This window comes from Diabrotica undecimpunctata, chromosome 1, assembly GCF_040954645.1.
Source record: "Diabrotica undecimpunctata isolate CICGRU chromosome 1, icDiaUnde3, whole genome shotgun sequence".
Lineage (NCBI taxonomy): Eukaryota > Metazoa > Arthropoda > Insecta > Coleoptera > Chrysomelidae > Diabrotica > Diabrotica undecimpunctata.
This window is the reverse complement of record NC_092803.1, coordinates 106,436,067-106,460,801: the sequence shown is the minus strand read 5'-3', so window position 1 is coordinate 106,460,801 and position 24,735 is coordinate 106,436,067. Positions and strand designations below refer to the sequence as shown.

Below are 24,735 nucleotides of genomic sequence, written 5' to 3'. Positions count from 1 at the left end.
CGTAGGAAGACGACACTCCAAAAAGAAGAATCATCAAGTCGGAGTTTTTAAGTCAGTATGTCATAATGGATCAAATATGGATCCATCACTTTACTCCGGAATCAAATTGGCAGTCATAAATAAAGACGCAATAAACCGCTGGAAAAGTTATGGTCTCGGTATTTTGGGACCCGCAACGAATTATTTTCATTGACTATTTGAAATATGGAGAAACAATAAACAGCGACTACTGTATTGGTGCTTTTGAAGACTGAAACCGTAATGAAAAGAACTCATTTATTTAAGGAAAAATTGTTGTTTCACCAAGACAATCTACCGCGTCTCAAGTCGATAAAAACGATGGCAAAAATGCACGATTTGGGGATTTGAATTGCTTCCGCACCCACCGTGTAGTCCAGATCTGGCCCCCAGCGATTACCACCTTGATCCACGAAATACCGTAAACATATTACCAAACATAATGTAATATTATATACAGGCAATGCAAATCCAAAATCCTATTTATTAGATTCAGTCGTTTAACTTGAATATCTATATGTAAATATAAATATAAAGATAACATTTACCTTGAAACTTTCGCAAGTTCATTTTTATTTTTTGTTGTAAAAGGCAAACAATACTTTTTACTACTGCATTAAACAATGGACATAGGTATAATAATTATCAGTAAAACTGATAAAATGTTTCGGAGTTAACTAGACAATTAGTCCAAAGATATTCATTATTTTAATTACGTAACCATTTTGATATAGTAAAATACACATACCTTCAAAAGTTTTGTCTCCCATTTTAAACTCTATAAGCTTACAATAATAGGGGAATTTTTGTACAGATATTTTCTAACCTTATATAATTTCATATTTCATCAATCGATTTCCTATAGTAGTGTCAGTTAGACCTTTGGTCAATGCTAAGTTTCATAGAATTTTGAAATGATCACATCACCATGATTGTGACTGCCCATCCAAGTTTTCATATGTCACATGTCACCTTAACATTTCCGTTAAGACCAGGAGCCATTCTCTCCTGATGCCAACCAATATGTAGCTTCGCCGTTTTTTAAATTTTAAACTGTTTGTCCTTGTGTCGTATAGTGTTAATTTATAATTATTATCTTTATGACATTCTCAATAGATTGGTGGATAGGTCAAATTTGACGAAGTAAGTCTAAAACGTTTTATTACATAAAAAACTTTTATCAACCGTCAACTTTGAGTTTTTTATCAAAGTAAATCAATTTTCTTCAGTTGAAAAAACGTTTCTTGGCTTATTTTAGATGCCCCTGAAGATGCTCTAGGAGCGAAAGTACTTGGGCAAGATTTTATAAATAAACTGTGCTCGATATCCGCCTTTCATTCGATTAATATATATATATATATATATATATATATATATATATATATATATATATATATATATATATATATGCTGTCACTATTTTTCCGGGTTTGACTCCGCGTTGTAAAATGCTGGTTTTCTTGAAAACCATTGTTTTGGCGACGTTTCGGCAAGGTCTCACTTGCCATTCTCAAGCCTGGTGGATCTACTTCTCGTCGTTACTCGATCAGTACTAATCAAACAGATAGAGATAAACAAGGAATTACAAAATGGGAGATACCAGGATAGTATGGGTATATCAGAAAAAACATATGCCCTACAACTATACAACAATGCAAGACACTTACATTACAACTATTCGTCCGAACAGCTAGTGGAACTAATAGCCAGACATTTTGAAGATACCTTAGAAGATAACATAACTCTACAAAACTACAAAGATATTGACAGTTTATGTCAATTCTTACAAATACGAGAAGCAAAATTAAGAGAAAGAAAAATGAGGAGAACGCAAGAAAATTATAGACAACGAGAAAATCAAGACTATAGAGATAGAGGACAAAACTTTAGGAGAGAGTACACGAGAAGAGAATTTGTCCCGAGGAGGGAAAACGAAAGTAGAGACAACGGAAGAGTAAACTATCAACAAAGAAATCGGCAATGGAACGAAAACAGATATCGAGAGAACCAGAATAGAAACAATACTCGCACATATCAGGAAAACCGAAATAATAATAGAACGAATGAACCGGAAAATCGCGGAAACCGATACGGGTCTGAGAGACCAAGAGAAAATAGAAGAGCGGTCAACAACACACACATAGAGGAATGTGAGGATGAGAGACAAAGCGACAGAAGTAGAAGCGAACAAGAACAGCAAGCGTCTTTTCACGAAGGCGCTCACTAAAGACAAAGAAACAAACAGGAATTTTTTGTCACCCGAAGGAATTTATTAAATTGGCAGAAAATAAGGACAAAACAAGTGGAGCAAATCTGAAATTTGTAGATGGTTTTATCAACGAGACACCGATTAAAATTATGATTGATACTGGATCGGAAATTACACTGATCAACAGAAAACTAATAGAGGAAGTTAATTTAACGAATTTGATTTACAAAATTCCCAAGGTAAATTTAGTGGGCGCAAATAAACGGACTTTGGCAACGATAAATGAAGGAATACGAATAAAAGTACGATTGGATAAGAAATTTTATGCACTACAATGTGTTGTGATGCCAAACATGTTGCATGATATGATCGTAGGAGTGGATGAGTTGGCAGAAAAACATGTGGTGATAGATTTCAAAAATAACACGATGAAAATCACAGAGGAAAAAGAAGAAGAACAGGACAGTAAGGAAATGGAAAAGGAAAATGAGAAACGGAAAATTGATTTAGATAAAGAACAAACGGTGGAAATGAATTTGGCAATGAAGCAAAGACAGAGAACAAAGAGGAGATTAGCAAAAGAAAGTGAAGGGGTCCTCAAAAGAAGAGATGAGCCCAGAAGAAGAAAAAGAAGAAAGATTAACAAAAGAAGATGAAAGAGGTACAATTGAAACAGTGGTATTTGAAGAGGTATGCGAAATGGAGGAGGCAGAATACAAGATAAATATGTGCAAAGAAATTGAGGAAAAAGAAAGAAAATTGATGTGTGGAGAAGAAAAGGAAAAGGAATTGCGTGTAATATTGAGAAAGTATGAAGATTTAATAAATGAAGAAAACAGAGTAGCCAAAAAGTATGAGCATTCATTTGAGGTTAAAGACTTAGGAAATTTTCGATCGAAAACTTATCCGATCCCATATAAATACCGACAGGAGGTGAAAGGAGAAATTAAAAAAATGTTAGAAGATCAAATCATAGAGAGATGTGACTCGCCGTACATCAACCCAATCGTGATTGTGAAAAAAAGCAGTGGAGAATTGAGGCTCTGTTTGGATGCCCGGAATATAAATCAACACACGGTATCTCAATATGAATCACCTCTCAACATCGAAGCTATTTTTGGGAGAATTACGGGAACACACATGTTTTCTAAAATTGATTTGAAACATAGTTTTTGGTTAATACCGTTAGCAGAGAGATGTAGAAATTACACCGCTTTCTCAATCGATGGTATTGTATACCGTTTTAAAGTAGTACCTTTTGGATTACAAAGTGCGTGTGCAGCATTGGTAAGAGCTCTCCATACAATATTAAATAAATATGAAGATTTCATAGTGCACTACATCGACGACTTACTCATTTTTTCACCAGATACATCAAGTCATTTGGAACACATAAAGATTATTTTGGGAGAATTGGACAAGGCCGGATTAAAACTGAATATTGAAAAATGTCAATTTTTTCAAAAAGAAGTGATATATTTGGGATTTAAATTGGACACACAAACAGTTAGTTTAGCCGAGGACCGGGTAAAACTCATAGATGAATACCCAAGACCAACGAATTTAAAAACATTGAGAGGTTTTCTCGGGACGATCAACTATTTTAAAAAACTAATTCCTGATTTAAGCCAGAAGGAAATTCCTCTGATCAAATTATTGAAGAAGGGTGTTAAATGGAATTGGAAAGAAGAACAAGAGAAAGCTTTTCAAATTTTAAAAGAGGAATTCTCGAAAGGAACGAAAATATATCATCCCATGTACAATTTGCCTTTCATACTACGAACTGATGCATCCATACAAAAATTTGCGGGAGTTTTGTCGCAAATACAAAACAATCAAGAAGTGCCGATTTGTTTTATTTCCCGGGTGACAAAAACACACGAAAGAAAATACAGTGTGACTGAACTAGAGTTTGCTAGCGTACTTTTCTGCGTAAATAAGTTAAGATTTTATCTGTTGGGAGCAAAATTCACAATCGAAACTGATCATGCAGCTTTGGTACATATAATGAAAAATCGTCTGGTTAACAATCGTATACATAGAGGCATTTTGTTACTACAGGAGTATGACTTTGAGTTTCGATATATAAAAGGAAAAGACAACATTATAGCTGACGCTCTCACAAGGGATGAAGACTCGGGAAAAAAGGAAGTAATTGCTTTTCATGTAGGACTGAACATTTTGACACAAGAGGAAGGTGTATTTTCGTTAAACGAAATTAGAACAAATCAAGAAGACCTGGAAGAAAGAGAAAAAAGAAGAGCGGAGAGTGAAAACGGTATATTTTTCAAACGAATTGATGGAAAGGAACTATACGTGATAACACAGACATTGGCAGAAAGGATCATACAGAAATTACACGAGGACAATGGACATATCGGCAGCAGGAAGGTTTGGCTGGTTTTTCGCGAAAACTATATATGCCGAAAAGATTACCGGATTGCAAAAGAAGTTACCCAAAGATGTGAAACATGTCAAAAATATAAAAGCAGAAATTTCCGAAATGAAAATGTGGCTAAAAATATTGTATCCCACCAAAAATTAGACATTGTAGCAATAGATATGTTAAGTGATCTGATAATGACCACGCAGAGGAACAAACATATTTTGGTGATGGTAGATATTTTTTCGAAATATGTAAAGCTATACACGTGCCGTACGACAAAGGGAGAAGAAATTATGAGAAAAATAGACAATTTTATAACCACCGTAGGAACACCAAGGAAAATTCTTTTAGACAATGCTACGTATTTCCGGAGTGACCGATTCAAGAGACAGTTGCAAGACAGGGGAATAGGGACAAATTTTGTCAGTATCCGACATCCTAAAAGTAATCCGTCAGAACGTTTTATACAAGAGACTACAAAATTCCTCCGCATTGCTGCCATTGGACAACATCGACGATGGGATAGAAAAGTGGCAGAAATCGAAAACTACTTGAACACCACTCCAAGTACAGTGACAAAAGAGACGCCGGAATATGTCATCAAGGGTATTATGCCAGCACGGTCATGGGAAGAACCGGAGCAGAGAGAGTATCAAATAGTATTGGAAACTGTTCGAAGGAGGCTGCAGCGCAGTAATGAAAAATATCTCCAAAGGCAAATCCAGAATAGAAAACGAAGACCAGTGACTTTCCAGAAGAGAGAAAAGGTGCTTGTAAGGGCGCTACGAGTATCAAATCTTACGGGGGACGTGTGTGCAAAGCTAATGCCTATTTTCGAGGGTCCATACATCATACAAAATGAAAATGGAATAAACAGCTATGTTCTTAGACATGTAGAATCAGAAAAGATACGAGGAGTTTACAATATCCAGGATGTGTACAAATACCATGAATAAGAATAGTATAGATTTAAGATGGAGTAATAAAAATTTAGGATAGGATAAAATAACTACAAAAGAAAAATTTTGTGTTGAGAGAAAATAATATTTTTTTTTGGTTACACTTAAAAAAAAAAAGGAATATTTGTATCTCAAAACAAGGCGGGGATTTGTTATGGATCAGTTTATCGATCAGAAATAGAATAAAGAGTTTTTTTTATTATTTTAATATACCGCGGGCATATAAGTTAAAATACAACCCTGTACTTATTTGTAATCGTTATAATAAGAAAAGACATTGTTTCCGTGACGGACTAGTTTTTCCTTGAAGGACTAAGTGAATAGTGAAAGGACAATGGAATTCGTGTAATTATATATTTAAGGAATAAACTTTGTAATTGTATTTTGCGGTGGACATTTTTCGAAAGTAAATAAGAATTAGATTTAGATATGAGATAACAAGAATTTGGAAGCTTATTTCGGTTGAAAAAGGCAAAATTGTTAATGGTTTCTGAAAAGTAATTTGGGTGAAATTAGTTTATTTGTTTTAAATATTATGTTGGAAATTTTCTGAATCGAAAATTAGTGGGAAAGATGAATGCTTATGATTGGTTAAAAAGGAATGATGGGGGATGAGAGAGTTTGAGAAGGTTGTCTGGGGAGATTGAAAAGATTTATTATGTTACCGGCAGACCAGAAGAGAAGGTGTTTTTTCGTGTAGTCAATCGGAGTAGGAGTGTTTTTCGTTTGTTAGTGAATAAGGTGGAAGCTGAGAGCAGATCAAAACGAGAAGATTAATACCTCTTTTTGAGTCTGTCTAGTCCACGAGATCTAATTGAGAAAGAAAGGAGAATTTGTGAATAAAGAGTACCGGTCAAAAGAGGCTTGGGCTTGTGTTTTCGGAGGAGTAGTTTGCTGGTATGCGGTTTTTGGAGCGATGCTGAGAACGGGAAAGATTTGATGGTAGCCGGACATAATCAATCAAGGAAGGAACTGTGGTTTGATCGAGAGGAGACATCATTGGTGTAAAAAAATTAAAGGTCAGTCAAATAATTTGAATGAAAGAAAACTTTAAGACATTCTAAAGATAAAATCAAATATAAGCATACGAACTAAGATTCCAAGTTTTAAAGAGTTATTTTTTTGTGAATAAATTATATTTTTTATATGGTCAATTTTTTAGTAGATATTATTATAAAGCAGATCAATAGATAGTTTGTTAATTAAAATTAAATTTAGAGTATAGGAGTTTGTTGGCAAAGATAATTGCCCACAAAAAGTTATTTATTAACATTCACCGTATTGCTTATTGAAATAAATAATAATTTGTGTGCATATTTATGTTGTTTTAATGTTAGTTCCGTTTCCTGTTTTATCCCGATTATGAGCAACTAGGAGATACTAAACCCACTAGAAGAGATATATAAAGTAAACTGATTAAAGTAAAATTAAAAAGGCACCCTGAGAATTTTAATAGTAATTGAATTGTATGACTCTGCATAAATTAGTGAACTAATTAATTAAATAATTGGATTAATTAAATTAGTCTTAATCAATAATAAGACATTATAAAGCAGATCACAATAATATATATATATATATATATATATATATATATATATATATATATATATATATATAAACATCTGTTTATACATCAGCATGTCTTCGACATATTTTGGAGAAATAAATATATGAGCACCAGGAGTACAGTAATAATCTATAAGACTAATGTGTAGCTGCAGTTTCACTTAGCAGTCGACTGCTATCGCAATGATTGTTAGGTGGTAGGGGAACATCTGTTGCCATGCGTTGATTGTTATGTGGTGATGGAGACATTGCAAACAACACGTTGTTATTAAAATAGCACTGAATAAAATTCAAAGTATGTAGGAAATTATGATTTGTTTTTTCTTGAAAAAAAAAAAAATTGACAATACGCAAATACACGAAAAAGAGGTATTGGGTCAAACCATCTTTATCAAATATACCAAATTTTGATTTAGAAAACCATTTGCTGTGGTAAAAACCCTGTGGTTTTACTGTCAGATATTTTCTTTTTTTCGATTAAATATTTTGTTCAACAAAAAAATTTAGATGTAATCGATTAAATATGTTGATCTAAGCGACATTATTTTCTTTTTCACGATTTCTTCGCTTACTCCTATTTTTTCGGCAATATCATCAAGTGCCGTTTTCCGTTTAATATTATTTTTGTATTCTGGCATCTTTACCTGCCACAAAAACTTATATATTCTCTATATACCCCGATTAATTTAAAAAATTGTTCGTCCGAAGACCCAATGCGTTTCACGCTTTTCGCCATTTATTTTTTGACCTTCAACGATTGTTATACGAAAACTAGAAAAATTTCTAGTTATGACTGTCAAACTTATGGCAGTGGATTGTCAACGCAATAAGATGATTCACGGAGAGAAACAGCTAGCGATAAAGCCACGCCCACCTAACCATCATTGCGATAGCAGTCAATCGCTACGTGAAATTGCCGCTTAAGACCGATCATGGCCTACGCTATAGAGACCAGAGCGGAAAACAACAATAAAGTAAATATTAAAAATCACGGCAATGCGAGTAATAAGAGCAATAGCAGGTGATGCTCTTCTTTTTCTTTTTCTTCTTCTTCTTCTTCTTCTTCTTGTATTCAGCGTCTCCTGTGGAGGTTGCTGATCAAGCTGGCTATTTGTACTTTAGAAACTGCTGCACGGAATAATTCGACCGATGACGTTCCGAACAATTCATGAAGGTTTCGCAGCTAAGCAATTCTTCTACGTACCACGCTTCTTCGTACAACGATCTTTCCTTGCATTATAAACTGTAGGAAGTCATATCTTACGCCTCTAGAGATGTGGCCAAGAAACTCAAGTTTTCTCTTCTTTATAATAAATATAATTTCAGTTTCAATATTAAGTCTTTCCAGCACTGCTTGATTTGGGAATCATGTGTCTAGGAGACTCTGAGAACGCGCCTGTAGACACAGACCTCTATCTTTTTAAAGAGGTCTTTAATTAGTGTCAAGGTTTCCACACCGTATAGGCGTATGGAAAATACATAACACCTGATCATTCTAATGACTGCTGTCGGATTGGCCGAAAGTTTTCCAGTGACGGTTGGTTTGCATCCATGCTCTTCACTGAGTTCTTACCTGTTTAATCTTGTTATGGATGTACTGACAGAGAAAGTAAGAAAGAGGGCTCCTTGGCCAATGCTTTTTGCTAATGATATTGTGTTAGTAGAGGAGAGCAAAGAAATATTGGAAGAGAAGTTATGGTGTTGGAGAAGGGCTATTAAGGAAGGACTTAAGGAAAACAGGTCAAAAACGGAGTATATATTATTAGGAGGAAGGGGACTGGTTGGGAACATAGAATTACTTGAAGAAAAACTAAGACGGGTAGGAGAATTTAAATACCCTGGCTTCTACATGATAGAAAATCGGACAATGGATCGGGACATTGTCTACAGGAAACGGGCTGGTTGGTTTAACTGGAAGCGAATGAGGGACGTATTTTGTGATAAAATCGGGGAAGGACTGAAAGGAAAGATTTACAAGAGTGTGGTGAAACCTGCGTTAGTGTAATGTGGCCTCTAAAGAAGTATCAGGAAAAGAAGATGGAGGTAGTTGAAATAAAAATGTTGGGTAAGAGTAGAACGGATAGGATCAGAAAGGACTATGTGAAAGAACGAGATAAAAACTATGTGGGACGAAGGATAGAGCTGTTAGAAGTTGATGGAAGGAGATATAGAGGAAAGCCGAGAAGATGGAAGGAGTGTGTAACAGAGGACTTAAGAGAGAAAGGTTTAGGTAAAGAAGACCCGATGGACAGAAATGAGTGGCGACGAAGAGTGAGGAACAGCGACCCCTGAAAAGGAAAAAGTTGAGGAAAAAGAAGATGGGTGTGCTTTGTATAGGAAAAACTACAATGAAACTAAAAAACTAAATTCTATAAGAGCTCGTTAAAACTAACTATGATATACTGCACTGAATATTGGGCAGTTACTATAAATTAAATATAAATAAGTAGTAAATAAAATATAAATAGTAACCATTACAATACCAAAAATCGGTTAATACCTGGAAGGAGATGGAGTGGAAAACCACAAAAGATAAGATGGAAGACGGTTGGACATGTCTGTGGAAGGCGGCTAAGATTGGTATAAACAAAAAATAGAAACATGTCGAGAAACCTAGTATATATGTAGAATCCGTATAAGGATAGGCAAAGGGACTGCCAATGATGACCTATAAATATGGCGTTTATTTAAAGCATTTTGTTGTATTACAATATTATGCCTGACTGGTTGTTCCGTTATCGATATAGCAAATATAAATTTTTATTAGGTTTTGTATCTCTGCGTTAATATATACACATTTTCTACTTGTAGTTATTTCTTATTGGTCATAAACTGATTTAAAAAACTTAGACTTACGATCTAAAAAACTGACTTAAGATTCGTAAGAGAAACTACAGCTTTGTGTACGCTGACCCAAATGTAAATTTGAAACTTGTTTAGATATCAGGCTGTTACAACGATATGCAAAACAATAAACTAATAAAAAACATGCAGCAATTTATCGAAAACTGGATGAACTCATATTTTAATACTAGAAATGTACAATTAAAATCAGCGCGAAAATTTTTTTAAAAAAATTATGGTTTTAAGCTTAATTTTTAAGTAGAAATTTTAGCAACTTATACAGATCAAGTTCGACAGACGATCATTATTAAACAATGACGATAATTATCAAACCTGGATAAAGCTAACATCTGTCCTTAGAATGAATATATATATTATTTTGGCTTGGCCTGACAGAATTTGTTGCAATTATCAGTGGAAGACATAATTTCACCACTAGAACAATTGACTACTAACCAAATTGTGTGCCGTAGAAGAAAATAACTCACTGTAGATTAGTTTTTATATTTTAACTAGGTATTTAGTTAACGATTAATATTCAGATTTTAATAAAATTTGGTTGGTTTGTTCATCAAGCCCATAAAATTTATTTCAAAAATATTTGTTCCAAAGTTGATCCTATTTTAAGTTTATTATCCTGTCAGTCATGTAAGGTTTTTCCTACTAAAAAATTTGTGTTTTTACTTAAAATTACATTATATTACTGCTCCTACCGTCATTATCTTGGATCCCAACCATGTTACTAAATATCTTAAACGAATTGATTTTTGATATAATATAGTCATTAAATAATTTAGTAAACCATTTTATATATAAAGCATTAATCAAACATAGCGTGGCAAAATGCGCCAAACCAAGTGCAAAAAACAACACTTAAAAAATAACAGCAGTAATTATATTATCTGAAAGCAAAACTTACCCCTAAACTTTGTAGTCCTGATACATCGTACAAGCTATTACTCCTTTCTATGCCTTCTTCTTTATTTTGTTTTTCAATTTTATATTTACCTTGCCAGTTAAGGGCTAAAAATGATTTAGATCTAGAAACAACAGGTTTAGGCGGAGACCATGTGTTGTCTTTCGAAAATGATTCCGAACGAAAGACACTTGAAACTGGCCCAAAATTTTTAGCGGTGTTAACTTTATCAGGACGAAAGAAATTGTATTCTCTTTCTTCTGGTTGGCTCTCGATACTTGTTTTTCTTGCAGATATATTTTCCATTGATGTTGCTGCAAAAGACCTGTTTAAAGTAGACGAGTAGGTCTGTCTTTCTATGACCGTCTCTTTAGACCTGTTAATGTATTCGGTATTACTTCTTACGGTATCATCTTCAAAAACTTTAATTTTTTGTTTAGGCCTGTCGTAAGTGGATATTTTGAAATTGGGTAAAGTATTTGTATTTGATTTGGGTATGAACTTAGGTTCTCTCATTTCTTTCTGACTAGATTTTTGGACCTCAATGAATGTTCTTTCAAATTTATTCAAGGAGTGAGAAAAAGTATCTTCTTCGTTCATCTTTAGACTCGTGGATAATTCTCGATTGTATACAAGAGATTTACGTTTCTCTAAATTTTCCAGTGAAAGGGTGTTTAGCGGTGGTTCTTCTCCAACAAACGTGCTAACAGATTGAACGGATTGAGTGTCCTCAATTGATTTGAGCTTTTCGAAAAGTTCTGGAGAAGTTACCACAGAATCTTTAAAGTCAGTTACAGATACAGACTGTGCCTCGGACAGAGTATCTTCATTTCGTATCGGACTTGAATCTCTAAAAGCCTTTGGAGGTGAAGGTAATTGGTATTGCCAGTCTATTTCTTCTACGTTTTCTTTTTCAGTTTCGATGCTAAGTTCTGTCAGTCTTTCATTTTTATTTGTGATAGTTTCTGAAATAGATTCTTTAGGTTTTTCTGCTTCCTCGATTACATGAGCTTCTACTTCTTCTAACCTTTCTTCCACTTTTTCTTGATGCTTGTCGTGTAGTTCCTTCTCAAGTTCTACAACTTCCGTTGGTTCGTCAACAAAAAGAGGGGGAGGTGGGGGAGTTATTGGTCGCAAATCTTCTACTTCTGATAACTTTTCATTCGTCTCAGGTGCTATACCACTATCTGTAGAACCGAAAGGTTTTATAACATCCTTAGAATCCGTTAAAGTATCTATTGAGCAAGATGTGATAGAGGCTAAACTATCTAGAGCTTGATGAGACGATAAGGATTCTGAAAAATAAATTTCAGTTTGAAAAATTGACCTTTTCAAGGTAGACAAATATCAAACTACAAATGAAAGCATCTACTAAAGGAAGTGTCACGGCTACTGGGAAGTTAGTAAATACTAATACATAGGAATGCTAATTTTGTTACCTTGCAATATTTATAAGTGCCTACTGCCTCTTTAACAATACATATTAAAGTTTTTTTAGAAGTACTGTGCAGAAAACTCATATTTTGAAGATTTGAACCCAACTTATATAACGAGCATTAGGATAGTGTATCGAACAATCTTGTTAAAAAGAACGCTGGAGTATGTGTTATCCCATATTTAACTATTTTTAGGACAACAAAGCTCCCGGGCAGAGTAATTTTTAAAATAATCCCTTATCATGTTATAACTTCAATTTTTTTAAATGAGAAAGTACATCATTTGAAACATTGGTCTCAAAAATGTATAACACTTTGATTCCAAAATTTATGAATTTTAAGTTATGTGAGAAATATTTAATACGACTCCTAAAGCATTTAATACATTTGATTCTTCGGAATATTTTTTAAATGGCAGACTATGTTTTGTTTTAAATAAGTAAAAATATTTACTTTAGTTAATTGTAAATTATTGCAACTGAATGAATGATTGGATATATGAGATAAATTGCAAGTAATAATAAGAAAGTCTTAGTTGTTAATTACTCCAATTATTATAATAGGAGTTATTAAGACATAAATAAACTACAGAGTAATTAAAAGCTTAAACTATTTTTAATGTAAAGTGTGATCAATATGTTTACCATTTATATACTTTTTGGTAGTATTACTTTTTGATTGCTTTCTAACTTTTTGCAATACATATTTATCAATACAAAGGGATTCTGAGATTATTTTTGGAGTAACTGGTTAATTATTTTTGGTTCCCGTTTGATAATCATTTGATTATATGTAGATCTACAGAAAAAAATTGAACTGCGTGTCTGTGTTCCAGTCGGCGAACATACTGGACTTTGGACTAACAGAGCTTGATACAAGCGTTATGTGTAATATCCACATCGAGCAAAAAGACAAAAGAGGGAATCTAATCGTTATGAAAGGAGACCAAAATTCATAAAATGCAAAGGCGCCAAATTTAAGACTATGTTCCAATATTATTATAAGCACTATGTTCCAAACACTTAAAATAATTTTTTTAACACTAGAGCATAATACAGTTTTAATTAAATAACGATATTAGTCTAACATGTGACACAATTGTTAAAAAACTTCAATATAAATAAGCTTTCTTGTGACAGTTGGGACAAACAATAACATAACCCAACTAAATTTGAGTTCTTAAACAAGGAAAGAGACTATCTTTCCTTGTTTAGTGTGGCCTCTCAAAATGGCACTTCCCGTCTTACAACATTTTTGCCCCCACTACCTTTACATTCCTTCTGTGTTTTTGCTCGATGAATATCCAACACATTTAAACACGTTTCAGTAATTAAATTATTGTTATACTTTGTTTTCACTACTTCGTTCATTAGTGTCTCTAGAATCTTTTTTCTGATAACAACAATAAAACTAAAAAAAACTAATAATTTATGTTGTGGAATGATCAAAGTAACCTAAGCTGCCAGGATCGGCTTAACAAAATACCTAGAATTTACATAATTTTTTTACCCGTTACTGATCGGTTATGCTTTATTTTAATTGTAGAGAGTTGTACGATGACAAACTAACACTTAAAGATCTGCCTTTACTTTGGAGTGAACTGTATGTAATGTAATGCTGGGTATATCCATGCGGTATTCGGTAAATCATAATTATTCAATTACACTATTACACAATTACACTATTTGGCACAGTAAAAGCATGCTTCAAGTATCCCACAATTTCATCCAATTATTTCCTACCAAAATTTTTTTTGCTTGGCCCATGGCTAACCAATCAGCAGAACAGGCATGTGCCACAATTTCTAATTGCCGTAGTGGCCAATTCATTGTGTTCAAAAGTGTTTGTTTGCGTATCTACTTGCCAACCCTTAATATCCAAGAGCCGATACAATAAACTCTCGTGTCGCTTTTTAAAGCTATTCATATAGCCACCGCTGTGTTTTCTCTAGCAAGTAGATCATTTTAAGAAGAGAAAGTCCCTTTGACTCGAAACGGTTCTCTGGCCTAATTAATAATTAGGGCTAATTTTGCATGATCATCAAAATTCCCCTTCTTAGATGAAAATTTAAACCCTAATAGAATATCTCAAATATTACTTCACTTGTGTACCAGTTCCCGAACGAGTCAGTTGTACTTGGCCGGTAAGTTCTCTATAACTATCTCGCTGATGTAAATTACCTATTATCATTAAAGACTTTTGATTTTTATTCTGTTTGCCACGCTGTCATGCCGCTAACTAGTCGCTGTCTTGCTTTTCTGTTGTTTTCCTTGATTGCTGAAGTTGGCTATTGGAATTGCGTGGTTCCTAGCGCCAGTCTGCAATACCGACCCTCATCTTTACCTGCTGAGGTCACGTACCAATTGTGTGAAAACCGCCTGTTTGACCGCATATATCATTTCCAGTATTCTGTAAGTATCTTTGCCGCTTTATCTAAGTCAACCCTGCGCTGAAGTGTTTTATAAGTAGAGAAATAATTATCATTTAACAAGGGAGTGATCATTGAGCCTGTATTACGTGTTCTAAAGTTCAATAAGTATTCATTTGATTAAGTAAATTCCAGAAACATTTTAAATAACTATTGACATAATCAACTTTCAAAATATATCTTTTGTACTGTCATGAGAATATTACCGTTAAAATTGCGTTTGGTCTAAATTTTGTAAGCTTTTATTAAAATTTGAGTCTAATTTTTTTTTTGCTGTACATTAATTCTTTTTATGAATTAAGAATATACTGATCGTTGTTTTTATGTTCATATCTTTGTTTATTGTAATTTGTTTGTTAAGCATATAACGAATTTTGCCAGTGTCTTATTATATTTAAAGCTATCAAATACATTATTACGTTTATTTACTTTATTTTATTTCATAACGTTTATTCATTTTAGCATTTCAAATATTATCTCTTTCACGTTAACTTATTCGGTTATCTTTATATGTGTATTGTATATACGTCTCATTGTTAGTGTTTACCGCGGGATGTAATTACCCTTCTCTCTACACTCTTGTTACTGTGTAGTAATAATCTTGTATCTTTTCCTTTATCATTCTCGTCTTGTTTCCTTTCTGTTCTCTTATTTATTAGGTTTTTCTATTCTTTTTAAAAATAGGGTTGTAACTAAAATTTTCTTCTCCTTCCTGTTCTCTTGTCTATCTCACTCGAGAACCACTTGTAGTCTAGGTCTGTCGATCCCTGACCAAAACCCCTCTACCAGACTGAAGCCCGGACCTTAGTAGCGTTATTTGTGTAACCGTGTTGCTAATGATCATTGCATTTACCAGAATCGGCACACTCCTCCACAGCCCAACCGTGGTAGCTTTTTATATGATACACAATTAAGTAGTTTTACATAAAACGTCTTTATGTAAAATTACCGAGCCGGTTCTTTCTACTTGTGAATGTGACGTAGTTTTAAAATTCACAACGCTCAAATTTCTTTTAAAGTACTAACAAAATTGAAATAATTTTAAATTAATATTACAGTTTATTTTTTCATATCTCATAAAAACAGATTAGTTTGATTTGAAATCGAACAAGGTTGACAGTTACCGAGGTACCTAGATACTAACACTCTTTAACTCAGACCGTAAATTTTCGAATATTATACATTTTTAAATTTTATGTATCAAACGTTGATCAGTCACCGTCCAATTATTGCTATTCAAGTGTACCTTCCCATTTAAAAAATTAAGTTGTTACTGTCACATAAAAGAGGTAAAGCTCGAAACTTTTATGTCATAGCATAGTATGATTATTTTTTAACACTGACCTAATCTAACCTAACACTCCTAACGTTTTGCTTTTGGCCTAAAAATAAATAATTTCATAGGAGATAACACTTATTTCAGCACTTTTTATGAAATCAAGGAACCATCAAGGTTTTAAAGTTCTCATGTCAATAGTTCCAAATTAATGTATGGTAACAAAATGACCAGTAAATTCTGGTCATAGCGGAGTATGGGCAATGGAGAGATGAATGAGCAGCTCATAAAAAAAGCTGGAAACAAAAGTCTTACACTCTATACTCAACTCTATAGTGAAAATTCGAATCCTGTACATTTTGCAAACAACTAAAAACAGTGATTGAAATCAAATATGGAAACATTCGTTACATCTAGAACTAACTGTGGAAAGATTGTTTTTGACGGTACCGAGTTCTAACATGACCTTCTACAAATCTTTGTAATTATATAGATACTAAAAAGCTGATAAAATAATTTACGGTACTATATTAGTACCGAAGAATATTACCGGTATATTAGTACAAAACGAAGATGCCTTACCAAATCTCAATACCAAGATATCATTAAAACGAACTTTTTGAACCTAAAATCAATTAGGTAAGCCAAACTGATAAAAAAACAAGAAATATTTAGATCTACCTTATGCAAACCAAGAGTTATTACAGTTGAATATCGCCTAATTTAAGGAAGACGAATAAGGAGAGGACCAGCAAGTTTTTAAATTAAGAGCATTTTCAATCACTAAATAATTTAAATAGATATTCGATAACGAATGGAAAATGCAGTATCTACACTGAATGATGTGCGGTCTTAAATAACCTTTGCTTTGCGGATGACATAGTGTTGATAGCGGATGACTTAAAAGAAGCCAAAGACATGGCGGATGAACTTAATAACAGCAACAAGAAAAGTGGGATTAAAAATTAATGAAAGTAAAACCAAAGTGATGACCAACTTAGTACCCATCGATCACATCAAGATCGTGCAAACACCGAGAAACAGGGTAAGACACGAGGAGAGACGCAGAAAGTAAAAAGTAGATGATGTTCTCGAACGCATCACAAGACTCAAATGGAGATGGGCAAGACATGTAGCACGATTATGGAATGGGAGATGAACAAGGAAAATATGTACTGGAATTGCAACCAAGAAGTGATAAACACAGCCAAGTCAAATCGTTCTCAAAATACAAAACAATAATAAATTAAAAAATTTTGTTTTTTGTAACTTGGTGAAAAATTGTTATTGTTAATGCGTTAATTTTATCTGACTCATGCATATTGACAATTCAGACATATATTATAAATTTTAAAGTAAACGACTTTAAAATGATACTGCCAATATTGCTGAGTTGCGTTCCTGGGACGACTTTATTGTAAGATAGATCATTTGATTACTTGAAATCAACTTTAACTTAAGAATATCCGTCAGAAAAATTATAGCATGTGATTCGTCTTTAAGAATCATACATGCCATGATGACAGTAAAATTCCCCTGTTAGTGATTCCATAGTAAATCATGAGGAAAAAACCAGGAAAAAATCATAAAACTATCCCGACATGGTCGGGATATTTGGTCTTAGATTTAGCGTACTCTCAATAAACACCAAACTATGTGTTTATATGTATGTTATATAAATTATTTAAAAACATAAATAATGTATTCTCGTTATGTTACTGACTTACTAATAGTGGCATTTTCCTTTTATTAACTTCCTCTTTTAATATTTCCTCTTTTAATATGGGTAACCAGATCCAACTGCATTTTACCAAGAAATTTTCGACAAAATTGGTCTCATGTTTCTTGAATCTATACTATAGACTATACTTGAATCGTTCCATTGAACCCTATGTTTATTTTCCTATGCTTGTTTACATATTTCAGATCTATCAATTCTCTATTTTTAATATAAGATTGATGTTCACTTATTCTAACATTTAATGGTTTTGATGTTTCACCTAAATAAAAATTATAGCATTCACAAGGTATTTTATAAATACAATTCTTTGTTCTTTCTTGTTCATTGTTAGGTTTAGTTTTAGATAAAATAAATCTCAATGTGTTTGTTGTTTTGAATATTGTTGAAATGTTGGGTTTATTTCCTATCTTTTTAAATTTTATCCTTTCTTTCTTTTTTAACTTTTCTGATAATCCTTTTATGTATGGTATTGTTATTTTCCTCGTATTATTCCTTGTGTATGCTGGAGGATGCTCGTTTTAAATTGTTCTGTTCCATTCTGTCGATTTTTAAAAATTCCTTATTTATAAACGATAAAGAATAATCATTTTTTTAATAAAACAGATGTTACCAAATGTTTCTCCTCTCAAGAACGAATTATCGTTAGAACAAGTAATTTTGGCTCTATCCTATAAGGATTTAATGATTCCTTTTTAAAGTTGATGTTGTAATTTGATTTGTAATTTAGATATCTATTGGTGTGTGTTAGTTTTGTATACACCTGAGTCTCATTTCCAGTATCGTTCTTAGAGATTAGAGCATCCAGGAAAGGTAGTGTATTATTATATTCCTTTTCCATGGTAAATGTTATTGTCTCTTACTTATCTTTTAAATCATTTAGGAATGTGTCCAAAAACTCTGATCCATGAGGCCATATTGAGAATACATCATCTAAATATCTTCAATATACTGTGGGTTTTAAATTTTGTTTAAAATATTTGTTTGGCATTACTTAGTTGAAACTAGATATTATCAGTACATAATAATGTCAATAACTCCATTATAGCTGTTATATTTAGTCTTGTTCCAGTTGCCAATGTATCATCATTCTCTAATTTTGTTTTGATTATATTTAAAGGCTTATCTAATGGCAGATTTGTAAATAAACTATTTATGTCAAAATTTACTAAAATGCTGTTTGAATAAAATTCAATATTCGACAATTTATTTAAAATTTGTTTATATTTTCACTAAACTAAATATAAGACCAAATACTTATCATGTCGGGATAGTATTATGAGGTTTTTTTCCTCAGGATTTACACGATGGAATCACTAATAGGAGAATTTTACTGTCAATATAATCACATTCTTTGATTTTTCTAACGGATATTCTCAAGTTAAAGTTGATTTCATGTAATCGAATGAATTATCTTACAATATTATCGTCTCAGGAACGTAACTCAGCAATATTGGCAATATCATTTTAAAGTGGCCTAGTTTAAAATGTATGAATTGTCAATACGAATGAGCCAGATAAAATTAAATTATTAAAAGAATTTTTCACCATGTAACGGAAAACAAAATTTGTTTAATTTATTAATGTTTTGTATTTTGAGAACTATTTCCGAAGTGGAAATTGAAACGTGAATAAACTAATTATATATATATATATATATATATATATATATATATATATATATATATATATATATATATATATATATATATAAAGAGTAGATGGTGATCCTTAATACCTCGGCCCCATCATTACGATAGTTTGGGATGGAGCCGTATAAAGGAAATTACAAGACGTTACTGGATTAAATAGATGGATGGATGTATTGAATACATAATAGTGATGGTAACATTTAAGAATTAAATTTTTATACATGAAAATCTACCAATAACAACGTAGACGAAAAATTCTATTCGATTTTAGGAATTAATATTTTGAGGCTTACCTTGAAACTACGCAAAAATACCAATTATACACTGAATTTAAGATACATAGTGCATATAGATAAACCGTTACCAATAAGGTTACTTGTACTAAGAGATACGGTGTATAGCACTTGGGAGTTCACACCTACATTGGAAATGGGAAACATTATAACAAAAGATCTACTGCACTACTGTTTATCTAATCTAATATAGCGATCTATATGTATTGACAAAACACTACCCAAAACCGATTAACAGATACTATGAGTCACTTTTATGGAATAATGGAATATTATCTATATTTCTGGTAAATTGAGATTGTAGCGGTAAGCTTTGAAGTTATCTTTGCCTTTCCCAACGTTATAGTTCTTGTAGTTCAGTAATAACTATCATTTTATAGTAAGTTTTATACTAATATAAAACTTTTACAAACAAAATTCAAATGTTAGACACTATAAATACTAAGCGGTTTCTATTACAGCAACTTAGTTTTGTGAAATATGCAAATGAAATTTTGTATAGTATAACTGATACTACATTGCATATATTATTAATAGTCTACTTTTTTAGTTATTTATATTATGAAAAAATATACAATTCGTTAGGACACGCATGAGAATTTTCCGAATATTTAAGATTAACAAACCGCTAACACATTTAATTAAATAAAGTCTTCTACACTGATGTAGCGGTTTTTCAGTATTATGCAATATTTATTTAAGAGTTTGCACCAATATTGCTCTTTTTCCATTTTTCTAAAATCTGAAATACAAAAACGAATACGTAGACGTATTTGTACTTAAGTCTCCCTTTTAATAATAAATTATGTTTCGAGTTAGCGAATTCGTACGTTCATATAAACGAATATATTTTATTTTAAACCCTTTATTCAAGTATTAATCTCACATAATCCCTCTCAAAATTTTATTGGTTTAGGCTCATAATCGAGTTAAAGTGTGAATATTTTCTCAAGGGAACAGATATTTTTAAACAAACTACACTTCCCCACCCAAAAAATTAATTAGCTCAGGGTGAACTTATAAAAAAGCCAAAATCCAATTTTAGTTTTCAGTTGCCAGTTGTTATTTGTATATCAATATGCATTCAGACGTGTATATTTGTAGTTTGTAAGTTGTCCAGTCCTCATTTTTAAAAATTGCGATAGTAAGAGATCCTTTTTTTCGTATATTTATAGAGTCTGACTGGTAATTCACTGAAAAAAATTCCGATATCTGTTATTCTCTAGACATATGGCCCTGCCTTCGATTGTCAACAAACTTTTACGTGTCAATAAACATTATCAATATGAAACACTGATAATGTTTTTTTGCTGTTAGAGACATTAGCTTTTATTATTAAATTTGCTTATTTTTATTGAACTCCAACTGATGTCTCCAAAATCTTCTTTTCGAGCTGAAAAGTCCAACTAATGTCTCCAAAATCTTCCACTTTCAGTGGTTTGGGCACAGAGGTGCGATCTATTTTGCAGGGTACAACAACCATTTAGTAAACTAGTTCTCTGTTCCTCTGAGTTATCGAAATGTGCAAACGATTGGAACGCTCAGCAAACGATTGCTACTGCTCAGATGAAATAAGCCAAATATTATGGCATTGCAGCACAAATTAGTCACTTTTCACGTCTGAATTCCTTATTTGTAAACGAAAAAGAAAATCACTTTTACTAAAACTGTTGTTAACAATTTTTTTATTCCAACAAGTGATTTGTATAGTTTTTGAATTAGAATAGAATTACCAACAATAATATTTTACTGTTATAATTGGATCTGGTATGGATTATGTGGTACAGTTTAACACTAATAACATACTATCTTTATTTTGATGACAAGTCTTCTAGAGCTGATGTAATCAAATGAACTATGCTGAATAAAGTTCTCTGAGCAACGCACCTTAAAAATAATGACTTCTACTTTAAAATATATTATATACTACACTCCAAAATTAACGCACCACCTCAAATGTACTATAATTTTGAAGCTATTTTTCTTCCGAAACATTGATTGGATTTTTCCAAAAAACACAACTTTATTTATTTTTACACCATGTATATGGGTAAAACGTTGGCAATTCTCGAAATACAATTAACAGTTCAGAAGAAAAATGACTTCAAACTTATGGTACATTTAAAGTGGAGCGTTACTTTTAGAGAGTAGCGATATAAAGGCGAGTATAAAACAAGCAGCATTCGAAGCCCTTGGAGAAAAAGAACATATAATAAATAAACAGCACTATTATGAAATAAATAAACCAACAAAAAGAATAATTGAAGAAAAAAAGCAACTATACAGAAAATGGCTGACTACAAACAACGATGAAATTTATAAAGAATATAGAGAAAAAGATAGAGAAGTGAAAAAACAAATAACACAACAAAAGAATGAGGAATGGGAAATAACCTGCTTAAATATTGAAACATACATAGGAGGTATAAGAACTTCGGAGTCATGGAAAGTACTGAGAGGATTGAAACAAAACTCAAAAGAAAAAATTAAATTGCAAAATATACAGGACAAAAAATGGAAGGACTATTACAAGGAACTGTTAACAGAACAAAGACCACAATTCATTGGAAAAGAAAACAGGCGAAGACGAAGCAGATCCCCACAACAAGAAATAGAAATAACAGATAGAGAAATGAGAACGGCCATAAAAACAATCAAAAATAAGAAAGCACCGGGACCTGGAGGCAACTCACGTGAGCTTATAAAATACGGATCAAAAAAATTACACCGGATGATACAATGGATATTTCAGAAAGCCATAAATAGAGAACAGCTCCCAAAGGAACGGACGGAATAGGAAGATTATATGGGAAGATACTGCGAGAAAAGATAGAGCAAGCGATAAAAGGTAAAATCGGGGAGGATCAGGCAGGCTTCACGGCAGGAAAATCATGCACAGACCACATATACACACTGGAACAACTGTTGGAAAAGAAAAAATCAAAAAATTGAGATATACATTTGGCATTTGTGGACGTGAGAAAGACGTATGACTCTGTACCAAGGTCAGAACTATGGAAGGCAATGTACAAATTAGAAATACAGACGGAACTCATAGAAGCTACAAAAGCTCTGTATAAATAAAATAAAGTGTCCATTAAAATGATAGACAAACGTTTGCCACCATAACCGCTAACCTCCATTGATGGAGACGGCACTTGAAGAAGAAGAAGAAGAATCATAAGGAGACTTCACCACAACAAAAGGGCTCCTGCAGGGTTGTTCCACATCTCCAACCCTATTCAAAATATACTTAGAGAAAGCCTTGACTACATGGAAAAGAAAATGCGAAGGCATGGGAGTACCGGTAAGGAACGAATACCTATATACGTTAAGCTTTGCAGATGATCAAGTAGTGATTGCACAAGACCAAGACGACCTCAGCTACATGATGAAGAAACTACAAGAAGAATATACCAAGGCTGGCCTAGATATTAACCTCGCGAAAACAGAGTACCTATCTACAAGTGAAGAAGACATAGAAGATCTACAGATTGATCACAACGTAACAATCAAAGGAAAGGATAAATTCAAATACTTGGGGTTTATAATCACGAAAAAGGCAACAACAGAGGAAGAAATTACACAAAGATTAGGAAAAACAAGAACAGCAATCCGACAACTTAACTCAGTATGGTGGGATAGACACCTAAGTATGAAGACAAAAACACAGATTTATAAAACATTAGTGTGAAGTATTATGACATATGGGGCTGAAAATTGGATCATAAACAAGAAAAACAGCAGTAAGATAGTAGCAACAGAGATGGAATCCCTGCAAAGATGTTGCAAAGTAACAAGAATGGATAGGAGAAGTATTGACGAAATAAAGCAAAGAACATCGATAGAAACAGACATACCAACATATATAGAACAAAAAAGACTAAAGTGGTATGGACATGTAAGAAGAACTAGTGACAGCAGATGGATAAAGAGAATAACCGAATGGAGCCCCATAGAAAGGAGGAAAAGAGGACGACCACGAAAATCCTGGAGGAACGAAGTAGACGACGCCATGAGTAAGGAAGGCCTAAACGATGGATAATGGAACAACAGGGAGAGATGGAAACGGTTGAGCGAGGGAAGGCAGTGAATACTGTAGAATCCCTGAATATATATATATATATATATATATATATATATATATATATATATATATATATATATATATCTGAATTTTCATTATGAGTGGGGCTGATAAAATTAAATGATCAGAACAATGTTTCCATTTACAAGCAACAGAAAACAAAATACACTGATTAACTTCTATTTTGAGAACGATTTCCCAGCTGGAGAATTTATTCCAAATAAAGTGATTAATAAAAAAATGTCACAACAAAGTAGCTTTAGAAGCATATCAATTAAATGGCAACGATTACGCTGATAGTAGTATACTTGTATTTGTTATTATCCCAGACACAGGGCTACTCGAACTCTACTTAAACGCCCCTAAGGCTGAAGACACTAAAGTTCTACTTGACACACTACCCGATTTATTACCGTTTTCATCTTCGTTTAGGCTGGAGATGGAAGAAAGCTTCTGCAGTCTTCTTTTACCAAAACTGTCATATTTGTTTGAAGGATTAAACTTTTTATAAGAGCAATTATTAGTTATAGGGAAAACATACTGCCCTGCAAATTTATAATAAAGAAACCCGTTTAACTAGCGTTAACATTATCTGCTTATTCCAGAATAAACTTGTAATGATCATTTTTAATGCTTCCCATTACTTAAGAAAGTAACTCCCGTGAGGACCAGCAGATAGACACAGTTAATGGGATTGTCCAGAGACGTTTCAGAAGTCACAAAGGGAGACTTCTGTAAAATGACCATTCGCCTCCTTGACTATATAAATCAGCACAAAAGTCTGAAAACGAAGGCACTATTAGAATTAATAAACTGATAATGTAAAATAAATTATATATGGTAGTGATATTGTATTGGTAATATACGTTTCTCGTAGTTAATCCACCATACACAAAAAATCTCGTTGATATCATTTAAATAAGA

General features: G+C 32.8%; 1 protein-coding gene across 4 annotated transcripts in view; it reads right to left on the bottom strand.

Moving 5' to 3' along the window:
* Nucleotides 1–24,735, bottom strand: part of LOC140451924 (uncharacterized) — an 804,624-nt gene that overhangs the window by 5,875 nt on the left and 774,014 nt on the right. For all 4 annotated transcript variants that reach the window (XM_072545895.1, XM_072545904.1, XM_072545917.1 and 1 more), the window contains one exon: nucleotides 10,905–12,196. In XM_072545895.1, the coding sequence (XP_072401996.1) occupies nucleotides 10,905–12,196 (1,292 nt within the window). The remainder of the gene's footprint in view (nucleotides 1–10,904; nucleotides 12,197–24,735) is intronic.